This window comes from Crinia signifera, chromosome 4 (genome assembly GCF_055691185.1).
Source record: "Crinia signifera chromosome 4, ASM5569118v1, whole genome shotgun sequence".
In the NCBI taxonomy this organism is placed as follows: domain Eukaryota; kingdom Metazoa; phylum Chordata; class Amphibia; order Anura; family Myobatrachidae; genus Crinia; species Crinia signifera.
In genome coordinates, this window is record NC_139220.1 from 286,283,478 (window position 1) to 286,307,232 (window position 23,755).

Below are 23,755 nucleotides of genomic sequence, written 5' to 3' on the forward strand. Positions count from 1 at the left end.
ATAATGGCTATACCTGAGCTACATAGGGTACATTATTATTATTATTATTATTATTATTATTATTAGTATTATTACTTTAATATATTGTGCAACAGGGGATCTACAGCGCCCACTTAAAAAGTACATAAATAAGCAACACAGGGAACAGTGACTACCAGTTGAATACACTAAAGCAGGGGTAGCCAACTCCAGTCCTCAAGAGCTACCAACTAGGGTTGGCCATTGACCATCGATGATTAGAAATCATTGATGGTTCATGGCCGATGTCGAATACTTTTGCCATCGATGGGGGAGAACCAGATGGTCCCCCCCAATGCCCGCTCCTCGTGTTTTGATTGGTCCACAGGCCAATCAATCAAGCACAATGGATGCCCATCGATATGTAAAAATATTGATGGTCATCCATTGCACAGTTATGAACTATCGGTGGCCAGTTGCAGAATAGCCATCAATGGCAATGGCAACGATGGCCATCCCTACTACCAACAGTTCAAGTTTTCCAGCTCACCTCCATACCTCCCAACATGACCCTCTCCAGGAGGGACACATTCTTCTGTTACTGGACTTCCTTCTCAATTTATGATTGCCATCACCTGTGGTGACACACCTTTCTTATCAATTAACCTGTTGAAAGCAGGTAATGGCAATCATACATTAACAGGGAAGTCCAGGAACAGAGCGATGTGTCCCTCCTGGAGAGGGTCATGTTGGGAGGTATGCACCTCGTAGGTATAAAGGTGCACTCATTACTGAGTAAGACATTTTAAAAGATACACAGGTGGAGCTAATTACTTCACTTGTGATTCTGTGAGGAGACTTGGAAAACATTAACTGTTGGTAGCTCTCGAGGACTGGAGTTGGCTACCCCTGCACTAGAGGGCAAGTACAGTGTCACACCTCCCAACATGACCTACCTCTACAGGAGGGATGCAATGCTCTGTTTCTGGACTTCCCTCTTAATGCATACTTGCCTACCGGACCTTCTCCATGAGGGAGAAAATGCTCTGCTCCTGGACTTTCCTGGTAATGTTTGATTGCCATCACCTTTGGTGAGCTAGGTAATTGATAGGAAAGGCGTTTCACCACAGGTGATGGCAATCATACATTACCAGGGAAATCGAGGAACAGAGCATTTTCTCCCTCATGGAGAGGGTCAGGTAGGCAAGTATGCATTAAGAGGGAAGTCCAGAAACAGAGCATTGCGTCCCTCCTGTAGAGGTAGGTCATGTTGGGAGGTGTGACCCTGTACCCTGTAAGAGAAGGAATGGCACATAAGGGAAGAGGCCTCTGCTTGAGAGAGCTTGCATTCAAACGAGGAGGGCCAGCCAGACTGGGATGACCAAATATAGGGACTGATTAAGACCTGCTCGCTAGGCTGCGAGCGTTTTCGGAGACCAGCGAGCAGGTAGCCACCACAGCGTAGGGATGGCCATCAGTGACGTTGCCATAGATGGCAATAGTGCAACTGGCCATTGATAGTGTTAAAGCAGGGGTAGCCAAATACAGTTCTCAAGAGCTACCAACAGTTAACGTTTTCCATGTCTCTTCACAGAATCACAAATTAAGTATTTAGCTCCAGCTTTGGATCTTTTAGTCAGTAATGAGTGCAACTGTGTACCTGCAAGGCGACATGGAAAATGTGAACTGTTGGTAGCTCTCGAGGACTGGAGTTGGCTACCCCTGTGTTAAAGTAAACTATGCAAGGGAGGACCATTAATTTTTTTTTTACCTATTAATGGTCATTTTTTTTTTTTTGCCGATTGGCCTGTGGGCAAATCAAAACATGGGATGGGGCTTCGCAGATGTCGGGGGGTAGGAGCCATGCTCCCTGTCCTGGCACATTGGTTTTGATGTGCCATCGATGGAGGAAAACCATTAATGAAGGTTTCTAAAATTGTGTGGGCTGTGGGCAGCAGGGCCTGCGCCACCACTAGGCAGGATTAGGCATTTGCCTAGGGTGCCGGCCACTGGAGGGGGGGTGGTGATCAGCCAGGAAGCAGCAGCCAGGAAGCAGCAGCAGCAGCAGCACTCCCTCTGAGGAGAACAAAAAGAAAGGACCTGGGAGCAGTTGAGTTACACATAGACAGGGGCATAACTTGAAATGGCTCCTATACTCACCATTGTCACTACAATGTTCCTAAGGGGGCAGAAGAGAGAGAGAGAGAGAGAGAGAGAGAGAGAGAGAGAGAGAGAGAGAGAGGGGGGAATGACAGACACATGGGTCGATTTCATTAAGCATGCTTAGAAAAGCAACAGGAGGGAGCTCCCAGGGCTATTCAAGTCAATGCCGTTGTTATGTCATGGAATGCGGATGTTTAGTCTTAAAACACCAGTACTTGCAGTAAAGTGCCCTGCCACATTGTTGATTGTGCCATGTTAGGGCACAAAACAGAAGTGCCAAGATAGTGTTGTCGGGCCTGAAATCCACAAGTGGGGCTTAGCAGCAGCGTGCTGATTCGAATAGCCCCAGGAAAGTGGGGATGAGGAGAGACTGAGAATTTCAGGGAGAGAAAGGGGGATAGAGAAAGTGGCCATGGGAAAGCTACAGATTGAGAGAGGGTGCCAGGGAGAGACAGGGAGGGTGGAAGAGGAGGAGAGATGTTGTGGGAGATGAGGTCAAGAGGGGGTAGTAGAGGAGAGAGGGGTAGGATAGTAGGAGGGTGAAGGGGAGGGTTTGAAAGGGTTGTGACTACCATCATTTTAACCCTCCTAACCGTCCCCTTGTTACTCTGACCCTGATCCTGTCTACATTTATTCCTAGCACTTCTTCTGTTCCGGACCCATACCTGTCTGTCCCTTTCTTGCCCCTGACTTCCCCTATTATTCCCCCTATTTCTATGCTCTGACTTTTTATTCATAACACTAGTATTCCCATTGCCTTCCTGCTACTTTACCATTCTCTCCTACGGTTCCTCACATCTTTCTAATGGTCCTTCCACCATGGTGGTCTCCACCTTACACTTTTTACTCCTTTTGCTAGAGGTTTGATGCACAGCAGTCTCAAATGGGACAGGGTCACCATAGCCCTCTTGCTGGTACATCTATGTGCTTACATACAGTATTCAGAAATGCCTGGCCGCATGGATCATAGAAAGGACGAACAATATTGGCACCAGCATTCTCCACAATAAGGAGTATGCCGGGGATGATTACCATGTAGCATAGCTCCCAACATGACCCTCTCCAGGAGGGACACAATGCTCTACTGAACTTCCCTCTTAATGATTGCATTCCCATGTGTTTGAAACACCTTGCTTATTAATTCACCTGTTTAAAGCAGGTGATGGCAATCATACATTAAGAGGGAAGTCCAGCAACAGAGCACGGTGTCCCTCCTGGAAAGGGTCATGTTGGGAGGTATGTTGTAGGTGTCTCTGCCAAATAGTCCTCCTTGACAAGAATGCCAATCCCTTGGTAAGGCAACCTGCCTGTGCTATTCTCCCGGTTATGCAGGAGCCCGCAAATCACTTTCATGTGTTTTATCATAAACCCTTTTCTGCCCAGAATATGCCCTAGATTACCGACATTATCTCTGGTGCCAGTAGGAGAGAAAGGTGCCCCGATGGGACCTTGTAGCCTGGCAGAAAAGAAGAGATGTGTTACATGGCTGGCAGATCTAATCCGGTGCGGGTGAGCTACCAGTGGCTATTCCTGCCTCCCTTCGCCGCACCTAAGCCTGCAATGGTCATACAGGGCAAGGGGAGATTTGGGAGTACGGCTGTGGCGCAGAGATCCGGGTCACTGGTCCTCTGCTGCCCTGTAAAATAGTCTTTTTCTGCGCTAGGGAAACACAAGGTGAGGGCAGATCCTTCCTAACTCTCAGATAGGGAAGCATTTACACCGCTGCTCATTCCGCCAATGGGAGCACAGAACGCACCCCGCTCCGCAGCCAATCACATCACAGCCGGCGTGGTATATAAGAAACATTGGTAATGTGTTTAGCGTAATAGTCAGTACTTTGTTAGTGTATTACGGTAAGATGGCAGAAACTGCACCCGTCGCCGCTGCCCCTGCCCCGCCATCAGAGGGCGCAGCCAAGAAGAAAAGGCAGCCAAAGAAAGCTGCGGGAGGAGCCAAGAAAACCGCCAAGTCTTCAGGACCCAGCGTCTCCGAGCTGATCGTGAAAACCGTGACGGCCTCCTAAGAGCGTAGCGGGGTTTCTCTTGCCGCACTGAAGAAAGCTCTGGCTGCCGGAGGTTACGATGTAGAGAGGAACAACACCCGCATCAAGCTGGGTGTGAAAGGTCTAGTGACCAAAGGAACTCTCACCCAGGTGAAAGGCACCGGCGCTTCCGGCTCCTTCAAGCTCAATAAGAAGCAGGCGGAGAGCAAGAAGGTCGCCCAGAAATCGCTGAAGCCCAAGAAACCTGCGGCAAAGAAAGTGGCCAAATCCCCGAAGAAGCCCAAGAAAGCTCCGAGCGCAGCCAAGAGCCCAAAGAAGGTGAAGAAACCCACAAAAGCGGCTGTTGCCAAAAGCCCAAAGAAGCCTAAAGCCGTCAAGCCGAAGAAGGCGGCTAAGAGTCCGGCCAAGAAGGCGGCGAAGCCCAAAGCGGTCAAGAGTCCGGCCAAGAAGGCAGCGAAGCCCAAAGTGGCAAAAAGCCCGGCCAAGAAGGCGGCGAAGCCCAAGAAAGCTGCGGCAAAGAAGTGATGGACGAGACGCCGCTGCCGCCCCACTGCCTTGCTATCTCCCCCAAAGGCTCTTTTCAGAGCCACCCACATTCTCTCTCAGCAGAGCTGTAAGCGCGCGGTGTAGTGTGTTGATGTGTATGTTACCTTTCGGAAGTAATCAGCAGCTATGGCAGAACTGTCTAACTTGCCACTCACACTAGTCGGTCACTGCACAAGTCTTGGGATATATCTAGGGAGCGGGATTAATGCGCAGTATTGTGTCAACTGTGCAGTAGCAAAACAGATCGGAAATGTGCTGGTTCCTACCTGCAGCCGCCCACACGTATTGTTTTCTGTGTACACGGACCCGGGGATTGGGATCAGCACGCTATTCCTACCCATGTGCAGCCTGCGAGGTGGCTTAAAAAGTTTCATTTGCTACCGAAATACTTCCCTTAGGAAGGAGTGCGGAGATCATTTGCTTTGGCTGCACGCTGATGCATAGAGGGGAGTATGCCCCTTTCAACGAATGTGGAACCGCTGGGATTCAAAAATCCCGGCGATGTAATAAAATTTTGCCCTATTCCTGGGGGGCACTAAACATCCCAGCCGGCTCTGCCACACGTCTCTTGTAAACGCCAGCTAAATCTGTGACAGAGCTGGTGGGGGACAGATGTGTGATTCACCAGTATAGAGCTACGTAAGCTCACAGCAGGAGTCCTTGTTCCATAACTCTGCGGTAAAAGGGTACAGATTAGTAAATGGTTTAGAAGATGATGGACCAAGTCAATATCCGCTAGCATTGTGTCTAGTTATATAAGGGGACGAATAGATAATACGGTTACCGGCCAAATAGTCACATTACAGTAAACACAGAAACATTGTAACAGCGCTCTCGTAGAAGATATGGGCGGCCCTGAAAAGGGCCTTTGTGTGGGTGAGCGGTTGTGCTAGATGCGCCTCAGTGTTTAGCCTCCGAATCCGTACAGAGTGCGGCCCTGGCGCTTGAGCGCATAGACCACATCCATAGCGGTCACGGTCTTTCTCTTGGCGTGCTCGGTGTAGGTGACGGCGTCACGGATCACATTCTCCAGAAATACCTTCAGCACACCGCGGGTCTCCTCATAGATGAGGCCAGAAATGCGCTTCACGCCTCCTCTACGGGCTAGACGACGGATAGCAGGCTTGGTGATAGGGATGGACATCGATGGTCGATGTTTCTGAAACATCGATGTTTTTCTTTCGATGTTAGTGTTTTTACCATTTAATGGTGACCTTCCGATGTTTGTCACCATCGAATGCTAATCATTCGATGGTGTACCGATGGTGGCTTATTTTTTGTAATTCCCAAAAGCTATGCCTCCCCTGGCTGCTGTGTCTGTGTCAGGGAAACTTCCTAGGTTCGTTGGAGGCTGTCTGACTTTCTCTCTGCTTCCCTCCCTCTCCCTCTCTATGGTTGCTGTAGCTGCTAGGCAACAGGGCCCACTGCTAGTTCTGATTGGCTCTCCCTGACTCAGAGAGCCAATCAGAGCACAAACCTCACCCTGCAGCACCAGTCACTCAAACAGCAGCAAATTTCACAGACACACTGAGCTCTGGAGGATTCAGAGGAGGAGAAGTCACTGAATGTTATACCAGCTCAGGCAAGCTACAATAATAATAATAATAATAATAATAATAGGTACACAATACAACTAGCTACAGATATTTGTGAATGTCAGTCACATACAACACTCATTAATATACTGCATTAGTATTACCAGGCAGCAACCACTATATGATCATCAGTGAAGTGTTGGTCAGAGATTGTCTGTTTCTGTGAATATAGTGAGATAGTGAGATAGTGAGGAACAATATACACAGTCCTGGGGTACCAGTGGAATGAACCAAGATAAAGGTGCCCATACACTGCTGTGACGTCTCGCAGCAGTGTACGGACACAGGACAGCCTGCAGGCTGCAGGGACCTTCCCGGCGGCAGGAACGCATGCGATCCGTTGTGATAGATTGCATGCATCCCTGCTTCCCACCCGCCTCACCGCCAGGAGGAACGGGTGGCTGCCTGCCGGTCTGAGCACCTGGTCGGGTCCGATGCGCACGGGACCCAACAGCATGTCAGGGAGAGGCGATTTGGTCCGATTTAAGGGGTCGATTGGTCGCAATTGGCCACAATCGGACCAAATCGCCTCAGTGTAGGGGCACCTTAACTGTTTTTATATATAGTGAACTATTTTTTATATTACGTGACCTTGTCGCTAGCGATTGGTCGCTCAGTGACCGAATTGCTGGTTATCAGTATTTTACTGGGGACCAGTGATTCTAGCAAGTTCCTGCGACCAGCGACCGTCGCTGGGCTGCGGTGGAAGCGCACACACGGCGAAGGTCGCTAGGTATCACCGGCAATATGGTCACTGAGCGACCATATAGCTGACGATGGAAGCTAGAATCGCCTAGTGTGTAGCATTATAGTGGTGCCCCCACAGATCCTGGCACCCTAGGCAGCTGCCTAATGGTAGAGCTGGCCCTGCTCATTGCAATATTTATCTCACCATATAAATGATGTGATGACCACTATACCGTCATCTCCCTTATTTGTGTGTGTGTGTGTGTAGTTACACTTGCCTTAATAAATAGACATTTTCCTATCTGGAAAAATAGTGAAACCTAAAACGAGTTAGTTTACAATTTATCTAATTTTATTACATTTTGATTACTTGCTGTTAAAGTGTTAATAATGTGTACAAAATTATTATACTACTTCATCATTGGGCATTGTGTGAATATTATATATGTATATTATACACACAATGTCCAATGATAAAGTAATATGTTGCTCAGAGCCTGGGCCCTGCCACCAAACTCAATTACTACCTTACAAATGGCAATACAGGCTTTTGCGCATGCACTAGTCATATAACTAGTTTTCACCATCGAATACTTTTGATTCGATGGTTAGTTACCATCGCATCGAAAGTTTCAATGGTGGAAGCACTGCCATCATTTGATGGTTGGCTTCCGATGTCCATCCCTACCGCAGAGTTATGGAACAAGGACTCCTGCTGTGAGCTTACGTAGCTCTATACTGGTGAATCACACATCTGTCCCCCACCAGCTCTGTCACAGATTTAGCTGGCGTTTACAAGAGACGTGTGGCAGAGCCGGCTGGGATGTTTAGTGCCCCCCAGGAATAGGGCAAAATTTTATTACATCGCCGGGATTTTTGAATCCCAGCGGTTCCACATTCGTTGAAAGGGGCATACTCCCCTCTATGCATCAGCGTGCAGCCAAAGCAAATGATCTCCGCACTCCTTCCTAAGGGAAGTATTTCGGTAGCAAATGAAACTTTTTAAGCCACCTCGCAGGCTGCACATGGGTAGGAATAGCGTGCTGATCCCAATCCCCGGGTCCGTGTACACAGAAAACAATACGTGTGGGCGGCTGCAGGTAGGAACCAGCACATTTCCGATCTGTTTTGCTACTGCACAGTTGACACAAAACTGCGCATTAATCCCGCTCCCTAGATATATCCCAAGACTTGTGCAGTGACCGACTAGTGTGAGTGGCAAGTTAGACAGTTCTGCCATAGCTGCTGATTACTTCCGAAAGGGAACATACACATCAACACACTACACCGCGCGCTTACAGCTCTGCTGAGAGAGAATGTGGGTGGCTCTGAAAAGAGCCTTTGGGGGAGATAGCAAGGCAGTGGGGCGGCAGCGGCGTCTCGTCCATCACTTCTTTGCCGCAGCTTTCTTGGGCTTCGCCGCCTTCTTGGCCGGGCTTTTTGCCACTTTGGGCTTCGCTGCCTTCTTGGCCGGACTCTTGACCGCTTTGGGCTTCGCCGCCTTCTTGGCCGGACTCTTAGCCGCCTTCTTCGGCTTGACGGCTTTAGGCTTCTTTGGGCTTTTGGCAACAGCCGCTTTTGTGGGTTTCTTCACCTTCTTTGGGCTCTTGGCTGCGCTCGGAGCTTTCTTGGGCTTCTTCGGGGATTTGGCCACCTTCTTTGCCGCAGGTTTCTTGGGCTTCAGCGATTTCTGGGCGACCTTCTTGCTCTCCGCCTGCTTCTTATTGAGCTTGAAGGAGCCGGAAGCGCCGGTGCCTTTCACCTGGGTGAGAGTTCCTTTGGTCACTAGACCTTTCACACCCAGCTTGATGCGGGTGTTGTTCCTCTCTACATCGTAACCTCCGGCAGCCAGAGCTTTCTTCAGTGCGGCAAGAGAAACCCCGCTACGCTCTTTGGAGGCCGTCACGGTTTTCACGATCAGCTCGGAGACGCTGGGTCCTGAAGACTTGGCGGTTTTCTTGGCTCCTCCCGCAGCTTTCTTTGGCTGCCTTTTCTTCTTGGCTGCGCCCTCTGATGGCGGGGCAGGGGCAGCGGCGACGGGTGCAGTTTCTGCCATCTTACCGTAATACACTAACAAAGTACTGACTATTACGCTAAACACATTACCAATGTTTCTTATATACCACGCCGGCTGTGATGTGATTGGCTGCGGAGCGGGGTGCGTTCTGTGCTCCCATTGGCGGAATGAGCAGCGGTGTAAATGCTTCCCTATCTGAGAGTTAGGAAGGATCTGCCCTCACCTTGTGTTTCCCTAGCGCAGAAAAAGACTATTTTACAGGGCAGCAGAGGACCAGTGACCCGGATCTCTGCGCCACAGCCGTACTCCCAAATCTCCCCTTGCCCTGTATGACCATTGCAGGCTTAGGTGCGGCGAAGGGAGGCAGGAATAGCCACTGGTAGCTCACCCGCACCGGATTAGATCTGCCAGCCATGTAACACATCTCTTCTTTTCTGCCAGGCTACAAGGTCCCATCGGGGCACCTTTCTCTCCTACTGGCACCAGAGATAATGTCGGTAATCTAGGGCATATTCTGGGCAGAAAAGGGTTTATGATAAAACACATGAAAGTGATTTGCGGGCTCCTGCATAACCGGGAGAATAGCACAGGCAGGTTGCCTTACCAAGGGATTGGCACTCTTGTCAAGGAGGACTATTTAGCAGAGACACCTACAACATACCTCCCAACATGACCCTTTCCAGGAGGGACACCGTGCTCTGTTGCTGGACTTCCCTCTTAATGTATGATTGCCATCACCTGCTTTAAACAGGTGAATTAATAAGCAAGGTGTTTCAAACGCATGGGAATGCAATCATTAAGAGGGAAGTTCAGGAGAGCATTGTGTCCCTCCTGAAGAGGGTCATGTTGGAGCTATGCTACATGGTAATCATCCCCGGCATACTCCTTATTGTGGAGAATGCTGGTGCCAATATTGTTCGTCCTTTCTATGATCCATGCGGCCAGGCATTTCTGTATACTGTATGTAAGCACGATAGATGTACCAGCAAGAGGGCTATGGTGACCCTGTCCCATTTCAGACTGCTGAGCATCAAACCTCCAGCAAAAGAAGTAAAAAGTGTAAGGCCTCGTACACACCAGAACGATCACGATCGTGTGTCGATCGTGAACCGATTTGCTGTGAACTTCTCGGGAGCGCTCCCCCGGGCCCAGACTCACGATTTGCATAAGATGGTGTATTTTTTACTTACGATCTTCAAACGATCGCGAGTCGTTTGCGATGGTCGTCCGACTGTCGTTTTGGTGCATCGTGTGTGCACAGTGACTGTCGTTTTTGAAATTTAAATAATGGGCAGGACTAGTTGTGGGGTACAAATAACTGCAGCCATTTTAGATCTGTGCTTTGTGACTAGTGAGGCTTGGTGTATACCTGCTGAACGCTGTACATAGCTGTTTGCTCTGCTTTGTTTTTGCCTGGCATTACAAAGTGTGCTTTTCCTGTGTCCATTATGCAGTCTGCAGTGATGGATTCTTACCAGCAAGATTTTCTGCTTTCCTATGCTGTGCTCAGGGTGAGGCAGCTGAGGGCCCAGCGTAGAAGAGCTAGGTCATGCTGGACCAAGCAGTGGCTGCTGAGCCGTCAGGCTCGTTCTCACATGCCACTGCTCCTGGAAATTCGTGAGAATAATCCCAATGATTATAGGAATTTCTTACGTTTGGATGATGCCACCTTCCATGAGTTGCTGCGTCTCGTCACCCCCCACATCCAGAAGCAAGATACCAAGTATCGCATGGCTATACCTGCTGAGGAGCGGCTGGTGGTGACCCTGAGGTTTCTGGCTACAGGACGGTCTCTGGCTGACCTGAAGTTTGGATCCCTCATCTCCCCGCAAGCTTTGGGCCTCATCATCCCCGAGACCTGCAAAGCAATCGTGAAGGTACTGCAGCACGAGTATTGCAAGGTAAGGAAATATACACCACACACTTGTAGTGAAAACATATAATGTTTTATTAAAATAAATCAAACTTTGACATCCACACATTTTTAGTTTTCCTTATTTTTGGATTAAATACAAATGGTACAAAAATAGAACCCATTGATACGCATAACTGCAAACTGTTCCAAAGTGCAATAACATGTCCAAAAATATCTAAAACATTTCACTTTTCTGCCTTGAGGTACGGAGCAGTAGAACACACAGTGCTTGTGGCGCAGATAATCAAAGTACCTTCATGCACACGCGGTGCATAGTGCAGAAGCAGTGGTCCCGGCCCCATTGCTCCGCACCATGCGCCACGTGAGCATGGGCTTTATCTGCGCCACAAGCATCATGTGTTATACTGCTCCATGCATGTGCAAATGGCAAAAGTGTCATTTTAGAAACATTAGGTACGCATAATATAAAAATAGACCAAAGTGCTATAACAAGTCAAAAATTTTGTAACAAACTGAGCTTTAAAACCTACTGCCGCACTCACTAGAGGTACGGAGCAGTAGAACACACAGTGCTTGTGGCGCAGATAATCAAAGTACCTTCATGCACACGCGGTGCATAGTGCAGAAGCAGTGGTCCCGGCCCCATTGCTCCGCACCATGCGCCACGTGAGCATGGGCTTTATCTGCGCCACAAGCATCATGTGTTATACTGCTCCATGCATGTGCAAATGGCAAAAGTGTCATTTTAGAAACATTAGGTACGCATAATATAAAAATAGGCCAAAGTGCTATAACAAGTCAAAAATTTTGTAACAAACTGAGCTTTAAAACCTACTGCCGCACTCACTAGAGGTACGGAGCAGTAGAACACACAGTGCTTGTGGCGCAGATAATCAAAGTACCTTCATGCACACGCGGTGCATAGTGCAGAAGCAGTGGTCCCGGCCCCATTGCTCCGCACCATGCGCCACGTGTGCATGGGCTTTATCTGCGCCACAAGCATCATGTGTCATACTGCTCCATGCATGTGCAAATGGCAAAAGTGTCATTTTAGAAACATTAGGTACGCATAATATAAAAATAGACCAAAGTGCTATAACAAGTCAAAAATTTTGTAACAAACTGAGCTTTAAAACCTACTGCCGCACTCACTAGAGGTACGGAGCAGTAGAACACACAGTGCTTGTGGCGCAGATAATCAAAGTACCTTCATGCACACGCGGTGCATAGTGCAGAAGCAGTGGTCCCGGCCCCATTGCTCCGCACCATGCGCCACGTGAGCATGGGCTTTATCTGCGCCACAAGCATCATGTGTTATACTGCTCCATGCATGTGCAAATGGCAAAAGTGTCATTTTAGAAACATTAGGTACGCATAATATAAAAATAGACCAAAGTGCTATAACAAGTCAAAAATTTTGTAACAAACTGAGCTTTAAAACCTACTGCTGCACTCACTAGAGGTACGGAGCAGTAGAACACACAGTGCTTGTGGCGCAGATAATCAAAGTACCTTCATGCACACGCGGTGCATAGTGCAGAAGCAGTGGTCCCGGCCCCATTGCTCCGCACCATGCGCCACGTGTGCATGGGCTTTATCTGCGCCACAAGCATCATGTGTCATACTGCTCCATGCATGTGCAAATGGCAAAAGTGTCATTTTAGAAACATTAGGTACGCATAATATAAAAATAGACCAAAGTGCTATAACAAGTCAAAAATTTTGTAACAAACTGAGCTTTAAAACCTACTGCCGCACTCACTAGAGGTACGGAGCAGTAGAACACACAGTGCTTGTGGCGCAGATAATCAAAGTACCTTCATGCACACGCGGTGCATAGTGCAGAAGCAGTGGTCCCGGCCCCATTGCTCCGCACCATGCGCCACGTGTGCATGGGCTTTATCTGCGCCACAAGCATCATGTGTCATACTGCTCCATACCAACAGGGCAAGAATTGGTTTTACAATTCACGTAAAACCGGAGGGTCCTGCTCTCCTGTGAAATCAGGCAATAATGAGGTGTACAGGTGGGTATAGCGGGCTGGAGTTGAAGGTTGTGCGGAGGATGCTTGGACAGGTGGAGATTGATTTGGCAAAGTGGAAGGGACTGGTAAGGGTGCTGGGGGAGTAGGCCCTGGTGGTTGTTGGCAAGGAAGAAGGCCAGCTATGTTGCATTCAAATGTAAGGCGGTCTAAACGGCCAAAAAACAATAGCTCGCTGCTTATGCGTTCAAAGGCCATTTGCTGGGTTGGACTCAGCTGGCGTAAGCCGTCAGACAAATATTTCCCGAAAGCATCAAATCGGTCGGGAGGCCTACGTAGAACCTGTTCGGCCCGTATCAGTAATTCCTCCTCTGGGTTGTCTATTTTCTTTTCCTTGCGGCGCGATTTTTTACAGGCCTGTTGTGGCGGTGTGGGTGTAGTGGATATTCCTTGCGATGTTCCTGGAGACTCCGACAATCCAGACAGGTCCAGGGTCGGTGAATGTTCTGTCTCTGCACTGTGTTGCTGTGGAAACAAATACAAAGTTCAATTTATTAATCAAGTTTATTTATTATTTCTACAGTTCCCTACCAGCGTGAAGGATTGGCAAAACATCGCTGCAGAGTTTGAAGAGACATGGAATTTCCCAAATTGTGGAGGAGCCATTGATGGCAAACACGTCCGCATCAACCAGCCTGCACAGAGTGGTTCCTACTACTTCAATTACAAGGGATACTTTAGTATCGTTCTAATGGCTGTGGTTAATGCGAACTACGAGTTCATCTTCCTGGATGTTGGCAGGAATGGGCGTGCTTCGGATGGTGGAACTTTGAAGGATACCAAGTTCTACCAGAGGCTCACCTCCAACACTCTTCACTTGCCGTCGGTCCAGGAAACCAAACATGGGCTCAATTTTGTGTTCGTGGCAGACGAGGCATTTGCCCTTCATGAGCACATCATGAAGCCATATGCCAAAAGGGGCCTGGACCACGACAAAAGAATTTTCAACTACAGGCTTTCCAGGGCACGGCGGCTTGTGGAGAGTGCGTTTGGTATCCTGGCAAGCCGTTTCCGCATTTTCCATACTGCCATCAACCTGAGGGTGGACAAAATAGACTGGGTCGTCATGGCGTGCTGTGTCCTGCACAATTTACTGCGCCGTAAGGAAAGACCACAAAGGCCTACAGGACCAGCACCACCAGAGGTCCCAGAGGAGCCAAAGGAGGTAGTGCAGATATCCTCTGTGGAAACGCCGGCGCAACAGTATAGGGGGACTACACGCGCCATGCAGGTTAGAGACCAGTACAAGGACTATTTTAATGGAGTGGGTGCTGTCCATTGGCAGGAGAACCACATTTAAGACATGTGTGGACTGAACCTATTCTCCGGGCCCAAAAAAATAATAAGGAAGGACATGTGTCAATACCGGGTCTGTACTTACCGACAATGGTTGGGAACTTTCATCCACAGTCTGCAACACCTCATCCCCCTCACTCTCCACCATGAGGTACAGTCCGGTCCTCTGTGCCTCCTGACTCAGGGTGAAGGTTAAGAGATTGTAGTACCACAAGGAGGTCTCATACACGTCGCCGGCTCCGGCACCAGATCTCTTGGTGGTCTGCATTTTCTTATGCTCTTTTAGGAACACAGTGCGGAGATTTTGGATTTTTTTCCGCACCCACTCCGCATTGGCTTCAGGGTGATATGAACGGCTGAAATTGGCCAACTCATCCAGGGCATTTGCTCTTTTAATTTTGTTACTGTAGTCTTTGGACTTCGTCTTCCAAAGACATTCGTACTCCCTGTATTTGTCGATAAATGTTCGACGAAGTCACGCTCCTTTGCCAGAGCCTGAGACATGTCTATAAGAAAATAGATAAAAAAAATTATTAAATGATTATAGTTTATATATTGTTAAGACACTTCTTTTATTTCAGGTTCACTTTTGTTAATATCACAATAAAGTTTTAAGTTTCACCAACCAGTTTCCTTTTTATTGTAAACAAGGTGATAGTGTACACAGCTTCATCTATTCCAGTGTTGGCCAACCTTGACACTCCTGCTTTAGTTGAACTACACATTCCAGCATGACCTGCTGTGGTTTTGCTATTTACCATTTACACACAGAGATATATCACTGCACTGCATTGGTGGGCAGCTAATGCACTGGTGGGCAGTGGTGGGCAGCTAATGCATTGGTGGCCAGCTAATGCATTGGTGGGCAGCTAATGCATTGGTGGGCAGTGGTGGGCAGCTAATGCAGTGGTGGGCAGCTAATGCATTGGTGGGCAGCTAATGCATTGGTGGGTAGGGAAGGTCCAAATACCTGTCTTCAATTTGGCTGTGCTCCAGGATCCTCCGTCACTGCTATCCTGTACCATCGACGAGTCTCACAAAATGGCTGCGGAGGGAGTGACACACACAGATATATCACTGCACTGCATTGGTGGGCATCAAATGCACTGGGGGGTAAATTGGTGCGCAGCTAATGCATTGGTGGGCATTGGTGGGCAGCTAATACATTGGTGGGCAGCTAATGCATTGGTGGCCAGCGGTGGGCAGCTAATGCATTGGTGGCCAGCGGTGGGCAGCTAATGCATTGGTGGCCAGCGGTGGGCAGCTAATGCATTGATGGGCATTGGTGGGCAGCTAATGCATTGGTGGCCAGCGGTGGGCAGCTAATGCATTGGTGGGCAGCTAATGCATTGGTGGGTAGGGAAGGTCCAAATACCTGTCTTCAATTTGGCTGTGCTCCAGGATCCTCCGTCACTGCTATCCTGTACCATCGACGAGTCTCACAAAATGGCTGCGGAGGGAGTGACACACACAGATATATCACTGCACTGCATTGGTGGGCATCAAATGCACTGGGGGGTAATTGGTGCGCAGCTAATGCATTGGTGGGCATTGGTGGGCAGCTAATACATTGGTGGCCAGCGGTGGGCAGCTAATGCATTGGTGGCCAGCGGTGGGCAGCTAATGCATTGGTGGCCAGCGGTGGGCAGCTAATGCATTGGTGGGCAGCTAATGCATTGGTGGGTAGGGAAGGTCCAAATACCTGTCTTCAATTTGGCTGTGATCCAGGATCCTCCGTCTGCTATCCTGTACCATCCACGAGTCTCACAAAATGGCTGCGGAGGGAGTGACCAGGAAATGAGTATAAACAAGCAGGATCTGACGACGGTCTGACGAGGCAAGTGCACACGATCATCTCGCAATCTGCATACAATCAGCCCCCAATCTGAGGTCGGATTGACAGATCTTTACTGCAGTAGGTAGGATCTTCAATCCGACCTACGACCGGCGGGTACGCGCATCGGATCGGAATTGTGGGCTTAAAACAAAAGATTTTGCACCAATCTATAGCAAACGCTCGTACGACCCATCGAAATCGGAGGTTTTTATGCCAAATCGTCCTGGTGTGTACGGCCCCTTAGGTGGAGACCACCATGGTGGAAGGACCATTAGGAAGATGTGAGGAACAGTAGGAGAGAATGGTAAAGTAGCAGGAAGGCAATGGGAATACTAGTGTTATGATTAAAAAGTCAGAGCATAGAAATAGGGGGGATAATAGGGGAAGTCAGGGGCAAGGAAGGGACTGACAGGAATGGGTCCGGAACAGAAGAAGTGCTAGGAATAAATGTAGGCAGGATCAGGGTCAGAGTAACAAGGGGACGGTTAGGAGGGTTATAATGATGGTAGTCACAACCCTTTCAAACCCTCCCTTTCAAACTCCTACTATCCTACCCCTCTCTCCTCTACTACCCCCTCTTGACCTCATCTCCCACAACACCTCCCCTCCTCTTCCACCCTCACTCCCTCCCTGTCTCTCCCTGGCATGCTCTCTCAATCTGTAGCTTTCCCATGGCCACATGGCCTGGGGCTATTCGAATCAGCACGCTGCTGCTAAGCCCCACTTGTGGATTTCAGGCCCGACAACACTATCTTGGCACTTCTGTTTTGTGCCCTAACATGGCACAATCAACACTGTGGCAGGGCACTGTACGGCAAGTACTGGTGTTTTAAGACTATACATCCGCATTCCATGACATAACAATGGCGTTGACTTGAATAGCCCTGGGAGCTCCCTCCTGTTGCTTTTCTAAGCATGCTTAATGAAATCGACCCATGTGTCTGTCATTCCCCCCACTCTCTCGCTCTTCTGCCCCCCTTAGGGACATTGTAGTGACTATGGTGATGATAGGAGCCGTTTCAAGTTATGCCCCTGTCTATGTGTCACTCAACTGCTCCCAGGTCCTTTCTTTTTGCTCTCCTCAGAGGGAGCGCTGCTGCTGCTTCCTGGCTGCTCACCCCTTTCCCCTCCAGTGGCCGGCACCCTAGGCAAATGCCTAATCCTGCCCAGTGGTGGCGCAGGCCCTGCTGCCCACAGCCCCCACAATTTTAGAAACCTTCATTAATGGTTTTCCTCCATCGATGGCACATCAAAATCAATGTGCCAGGACAGGGAGCATGGCTCCTACCCCCCGACATCTGCGAAGCCCCGTCCCATGTTTTGATTTGCCTACAGGCCAATCGTCAAAAAAAAAAAAATTGACCATGAATAGGTAAAAAAAAATGATGGTCATCCCTTGCATAGTTTACTTTAACACAGGGGTAGCCAACTCCAGTCCTCGAGAGCTACCAACAGTTCACATTTTCCATGTCGCCTTGCAGGTACACAGTTGCACTCATTACTGACTAACACTGACTAAAAGATCCAAAGCTGGAGCTAAATACTTAATTTGTGATTCTGTGAAGAGACATGGAAAACGTTAACTGTTGGTAGCTCTTGAGGACTGGATTTGGCTACCCCTGCTTTAACACTATCAATGGCCAGTTGCACTATTGCCATCTATGGCAACGTCACTGATGGCCATCCCTACGCTGTGGTGGCTACCTGCTCGCTGGTCTCCGAACGCTCGCAGCCTAGCGAGCAGGTCTTAATCAGTCCCTATATTTGGTCATCCCAGTCTGGCTGGCCCTCCTCATTTGAATGCAAGCTCTCTCAAGCAGAGGCCTCTTCCCTTATGTGCCTTTCCTTCTCTTACAGGGTACAGGGTCACACCTCCCAACATGACCTACCTCTACAGGAGGGACGCAATGCTCTGTTTCTGGACTTCCCTCTTAATGCATACTTGCCTACCTGACCCTCTCCATGAGGGAGAAAATGCTCTGTTCCTCGATTTCCCTGGTAATGTATGATTGCCATCACCTGTGGTGAAACGCCTTTCCTATCAATTACCTAGCTCATATGATGGCAATCATACATTACCAGGGAAGTCCAGGAGCAGAGCATTTTCTCCCTCATGGAGAGGGTCCGGTAGGCAAGTATGCATTAAGAGGGAAGTCCAGAAACAGAGCATTGCGTCCCTCCTGTAGAGGTCGGTCATGTTGGGAGGTATGACACTGTATTTGCCCTCTAGTGCAGGGGTAGCCAACTCCAGTCCTCGAGAGCTACCAACAGTTAATGTTTTCCAAGTCTCCTCACAGAATCACAAGTGAAGTAATTAGCTCCACCTGTGTATCTTTTAAAATGTCTTAGTCAGTAATGAGTGCACCTTTATACCTACGAGGTGCATACCTCCCAACATGACCCTCTCCAGGAGGGACACATCGCTCTGTTCCTGGACTTCCCTGTTAATGTATGATTGCCATTACCTGCTTTGAACAGGTTAATTGATAAGAAAGGTGTGTCACCACAGGTGATGGCAATCATAAATTGAGAAGGAAGTCCAGTAACAGAAGAATGTGTCCCTCCTGGAGAGGGTCATGTTGGGAGGTATGGAGGTGAGCTGGAAAACGTGAACTGTTGGTAGTAGGGATGGCCATCATTGCCATTGCCATTGATGGCTATTCTGCAACTGGCCACCGATAGTTCATAACTGTGCAATGGATGACCATCAATATTTTTACATATCGATGGGCATCCATTGTGCTTGATTGATTGGCCTGTGGGCCAATCAAAACACGAGGAGCGGGCATTGGGGGGGACCATCTGGTTCTCCCCCATCGATGGCAAAAGTATTCGACATCGGCCATGAACCATCAATGATTTCTAATCATCGATGGTCAATGGCCATCCCTAGTTGGTAGCTCTTGAGGACTGGAGTTGGCTACCCCTGCTTTAGTGTATTCAACTGGTAGTCACTGTTCCCTGTGTTGCTTATTTATTTATGTAGTTTTTAAGTGGGTGCTGTAGATCCCCTGTTGCACAATATATTAAAGTAATAATAATAATAATAATGCACCCTATGTAGCTCAGGTATAGCCATTCTCTTCATGTGGTTTCCCAGATTCATGAGGCCTTAGGTTGTAGCCGGATGCAAGTTGATACTTTTGCACAGAATGTATCCAGCAGTGTTTCAGTGGAATTGCTACAATTGAATGATAAACGGATACAATAAATAGTGTTTTCAACACACTCGGGAATTCTGATTATACTGAGGATTTAGCTACAATACAGTGAATAGCTTTAGCATTAACAATAATGTTTTAATAATCGATTGATCGTTTTCTTGTTTTGATCTAAGCGTTTGTGCTACGACCATCATCTTCCTGGAATAAGGGAGTATAGCTTGAAGAGTTTATATTCTTGACGCACAATCTATTTATTCAGGACAAAACGTAAAAATGTATTTTCTTTAACCCAGGCGCTGGAGGGCCGTTGACGACTTTTTCTATAAATAATAGGAGGGAACAGACGCTCTTGGCGGGCTTTTTGAATATTACAACGGATTCCCCTGAGCCAATCAGGATGAAGGGCGTGTTGGACTCGTCAAATCACATTGAAGCACTGTGCATAAATAGAGTTGTTACTGGCTGTCGGAATCCGTATATTTCAGACGACGTCTTTCTTTTTACTTGGCAGCACTGCAAAGCGAGAACCAACCGGCAGCACTATGGCCAGGACAAAGCAGACCGCCCGTAAATCTACTGGGGGGAAAGCTCCCCGCAAACAGTTGGCAACCAAAGCCGCCAGGAAAAGCGCCCCTGCCACCGGCGGCGTGAAGAAGCCTCACCGCTACCGTCCGGGGACTGTTGCCCTCCGAGAGATCCGTCGCTACCAGAAATCCACCGAGCTGCTGATCCGCAAGTTGCCCTTCCAGCGCCTGGTGCGGGAAATCGCCCAGGACTTCAAGACCGACCTGCGCTTCCAGAGCTCTGCCGTCATGGCTCTGCAAGAGGCCAGCGAGGCTTACCTGGTGGGGCTCTTCGAGGACACCAATCTGTGCGCCATCCACGCCAAGAGGGTGACCATAATGCCCAAAGACATCCAGCTGGCCCGTAGAATCCGAGGGGAGAGGGCTTAAATACTCGGCACTTCTTTCCACGCAATGACACAAAAGGCTCTTTTCAGAGCCACTACATGTTTCTAAACTAGCTGTGACTAAAACGACAGATGAATGTCGGAGTAACAGGATGCGCTGCTGAATGCTCACTAAATAGTTCCAGGTCTCGTTCAGCAACGGAGCCTAGTTAGTGTTTCTCATACATTGTTCTGTCATTTATAAAGCATGCGAACTGCAGTGAGGGACAACACACAGAATCTATACAAATACACTTACTTCATGGTGCCTTGTGATCAGTACTTGCACACAAAGCCGAGCTTCGGTAAAACGTAGCGGCTTATTAGTCAGAATAAGCTGCGCTATGCACCTCTCGATCAGTGCCCTAGTTCTGAGCGAAGCCGTCATGTATGTGTCGGCATTCCATTTATAAAACCAAAGTCGCCTCACTTGCATCATACAGATGCAGACTTCACCGATGCTTTTATGTGCGGGATTGTATGGAAAGTGGGGTGTAGAATGCCTGGTAGGGCGCCTGTTCCCTAGTAATTAGAACATGGTTAAGCTGCCATATAACATTACATGCTATATATAGATTGTAAGCTTGCAGCAGGGCCCTCCTGCCTCCATGTAGGTTTGTTTTACCCAGTTTGTGCTTTCGGTGTTAACATTTATAAAGCGCAACGGAATCTGCAGCTCTATTTAAGAAAGTGCAAATAAATACAAGCAATGGTAGTAGCCGCAGCTCTCTTGGGAAGACGTGGGTGGCTCTGAAAAGAGCCTTTGTTGAGTTGTAGGGACATCGGTTCTCTGATGGAAGTGGGCAGCCTGACAATTACTTGCTCTTGGCCGGCTTGTGGCTCTCGGTCTTCTTGGGCAGCAGCACGGCCTGGATGTTGGGAAGAACACCTCCCTGGGCGATGGTCACCCCACCCAGCAACTTGTTGAGCTCTTCGTCGTTGCGCACAGCCAGCTGCAAGTGACGGGGGATGATGCGGGTCTTCTTGTTGTCGCGGGCTGCGTTCCCGGCGAGCTCCAGAATCTCAGCTGTCAGATATTCCAGCACAGCGGCCAGATAGACCGGGGCACCAGCTCCCACACGTTCTGCATAGTTTCCTTTCCTCAACAGGCGGTGAACTCGACCGACTGGGAACTGAAGACCAGCCCGGGATGAGCGAGTCTTAGCCTTGGCCCGGGTCTTGCCGCCTTGTTTCCCTCTTCCAGACATGCTAGTTGCGCAACCGTAGATTTAACTCTAGATATCGAATAAAACTGCTCAGAGTGAGATGACGATCATCTCGTTCTACCGCCCTCCTCTTATATATACACTCAGAAGGGATCCCGCTGCTTGCTCTGTGATTGGTCTGCGTACACCGCAACCAATGCGGCTCAAGTTCATGCACAGACCAATCAGCAAATGAAGGGTGGGGTTGCGACGCTGCTCATCGTCACACAACCCTGATACCCAATAGTGTTGCCGGCAGTGGTGAAGCGCCATTTGCATAAGCTCCCTATAAATGGAGCAGATGTGGGCGCTGTTCGAAACAGATTGTCTGCTTTGTGTGTGTAGAAGAAACGTTGATCCTCCAAAATGCCTGATCCCGCCAAGTCTGCGCCGGCCCCCAAGAAAGGCTCCAAGAAGGCCGTGACTAAAACTCAGAAAAAAGATGGCAAGAAGCGCAGGAAGACAAGGAAGGAGAGTTACGCCATTTACGTGTACAAGGTGCTGAAGCAGGTGCACCCTGACACCGGCATCTCCTCTAAGGCGATGGGCATCATGAATTCCTTTGTCAACGATATCTTTGAGCGCATTGCTGGGGAAGCTTCCCGCCTGGCTCACTACAACAAGCGCTCCACCATCACCTCCAGGGAGATCCAGACCGCAGTACGCCTACTGCTTCCCGGAGAGCTGGCCAAGCACGCCGTGTCCGAGGGCACAAAGGCCGTCACCAAGTACACCAGCGCCAAGTAATCTCCCCTTCTCCGCCCCCCACACAGACCCAAAGGCTCTTTTAAGAGCCACCCAACTCCTCTCTAATTGGGCTGGAACTGATAGCTTTTTCTTCTTGTTGGATCCGTGTCCCAGACTGATTTGCCTTTAATACTCTGTAGCAACACCTAAAAACAAACGGGTCTAAAACAAGACCGTCATCCCAATATCGTAGAGGTTAGAAAATGTACAGCCGGGTTTTAATTACTGCCTGGGGAAGCGAACCTTTAATTTGTGAGCTGCTGCTAATACCACCACCACCACCATACACACGCGTCAAATAAATCTGCTTGCAGAAGCGACATTATATATTCAAGCGTAGATTTAAACAAGTGTTCATCCGTTTTCTCTATAGGCTAAATGGCCGCTGTCCCCCTCTCCGTAGAAATCATTTGAGCAGAAACTCCTGCCTGTGTACTAGCTGAGGCAGGTCTAGAGAAGTATGTGATCTGATTTCAGATTTTACAAATGATAGACCGTGTACTGTAACAATATGTTCCATTATTCCTATCCCTTTGCATCTCAGATAAGGTCAGAGTTCTTCAAGATGACCTATGCTAGTATTCGGTTTTCGTTGCAATGCACAATGAAGCAAACTACTGTAAAGCTAGCCATACATCAGAAAGATCGATCTTAAGATCGATTGCACTCATGATTGTGTACAATTTCCCTTGAAATCCCCAGCAGTCCTTGGTGGTTTTTGGACACACAATCTACACACAATCGATCATATGATCAGTCATACAATCCATCTGCTGCATGATTTTGTACACAAGATGTGCACACAATCTGCATACAATCCATCATACAATCAGTCATACAATCCATCTTATGATTGATTGTATGATTGTGTACACAAGATGTGCACACAATCTGCATACAATCCATCTTACAATCAATTGAGATTGTATGATTGGGTACAATATCTTTCTGATGTATGGCCAGCTTAACGCTCTATTTCCATTGTAACAGGTTGAGATTAACTGCGTATATGGAGAGAGGTACGTGGCTCTTATGCTCCATATCGTGCGGTAAGAGGGCTGCAATGGTTATTTAAGTAGCACTGATCTGAATCAATATTAGGCTGTGTATAATAGCGCGGGCATTGGTTAAGAGCGTCTGAGAAATAAAAAGAAAAGAATATAAGAACTATATATATCTCCCAAAAAGCCTATGCACCACAATAAGGCTAAAAACTAAGTATCACAAAACAGTTACAATTGAGAACTGGCAGTGAGCCCAGGAAGAAAGATCAAAGACCAAGAGTACATGAATAGAACTGAGAATGATACAAAGTACAGAGAAGTGTTAAATGAGATACATATTAACAGGGAATCATGCCTATCTCTCTCTAGATAACAAAACAGAGCGAATCACCCTATAAAGAGGAAACTAAACAAAAATACAGTATATCCTCATTAAGGGAACATAAGTTTGAAAAACAACAAGGTGTACATGACACGTTAATATAAAACTAATTGTACATAACAATCCCAAGAGTGCAGCCTAAATATCTCAAACTTTTCTCTTTTTTTTGCTACACGTGTGTGTAATAGCAGTAGCGCTCAGGACTGCTTTGTTCTCAGTAGATGTGTTCATAGAAAACACGGAGCCGAATTATTTAAGCTCAAGATTGATATGTATATAAAGGATA

The 23,755-nt window shown here is 48.2% G+C and overlaps 2 protein-coding genes and 2 pseudogenes across 2 annotated transcripts; 2 read left to right on the top strand and 2 right to left on the bottom strand.

Annotated features, from left to right (window-relative positions):
- The first annotated feature begins 3,945 nt into the window (after positions 1-3,945).
- LOC146072678 (histone H1C pseudogene) lies at positions 3,946-4,736 on the top strand (annotated as a pseudogene).
- Positions 4,737-7,976: 3,240 nt separating this feature from the next.
- Positions 7,977-9,055, bottom strand: LOC146072679 (histone H1C pseudogene; annotated as a pseudogene).
- A 10,579-nt stretch (positions 9,056-19,634) lies between these two features.
- On the top strand, positions 19,635-20,205 carry LOC146072680 (histone H3). The gene has a single exon (XM_083179875.1). It carries the CDS (start codon positions 19,725-19,727, stop codon positions 20,133-20,135), a length of 411 nt encoding a protein of 136 aa, XP_083036001.1. The 5' UTR covers positions 19,635-19,724; the 3' UTR covers positions 20,136-20,205.
- A 741-nt stretch (positions 20,206-20,946) lies between these two features.
- On the bottom strand, positions 20,947-21,339 carry LOC146073116 (histone H2A type 1). Its single transcript, XM_083180296.1, has one exon. The coding sequence runs from the start codon at positions 21,337-21,339 to the stop codon at positions 20,947-20,949; it is 393 nt and encodes a 130-aa protein (XP_083036422.1).
- Positions 21,340-23,755: the final 2,416 nt, after the last annotated feature.

Excerpts from the sequence above, each read along its gene's own strand:
- LOC146073116 (XM_083180296.1), bottom strand. The coding sequence starts at position 21,339 with ATGTCTGGAAGAGGGAAACAAGGCGGCAAGACCCGGGCCAAGGCTAAG.
- LOC146072680 (XM_083179875.1), top strand. The coding sequence starts at position 19,725 with ATGGCCAGGACAAAGCAGACCGCCCGTAAATCTACTGGGGGGAAAGCT.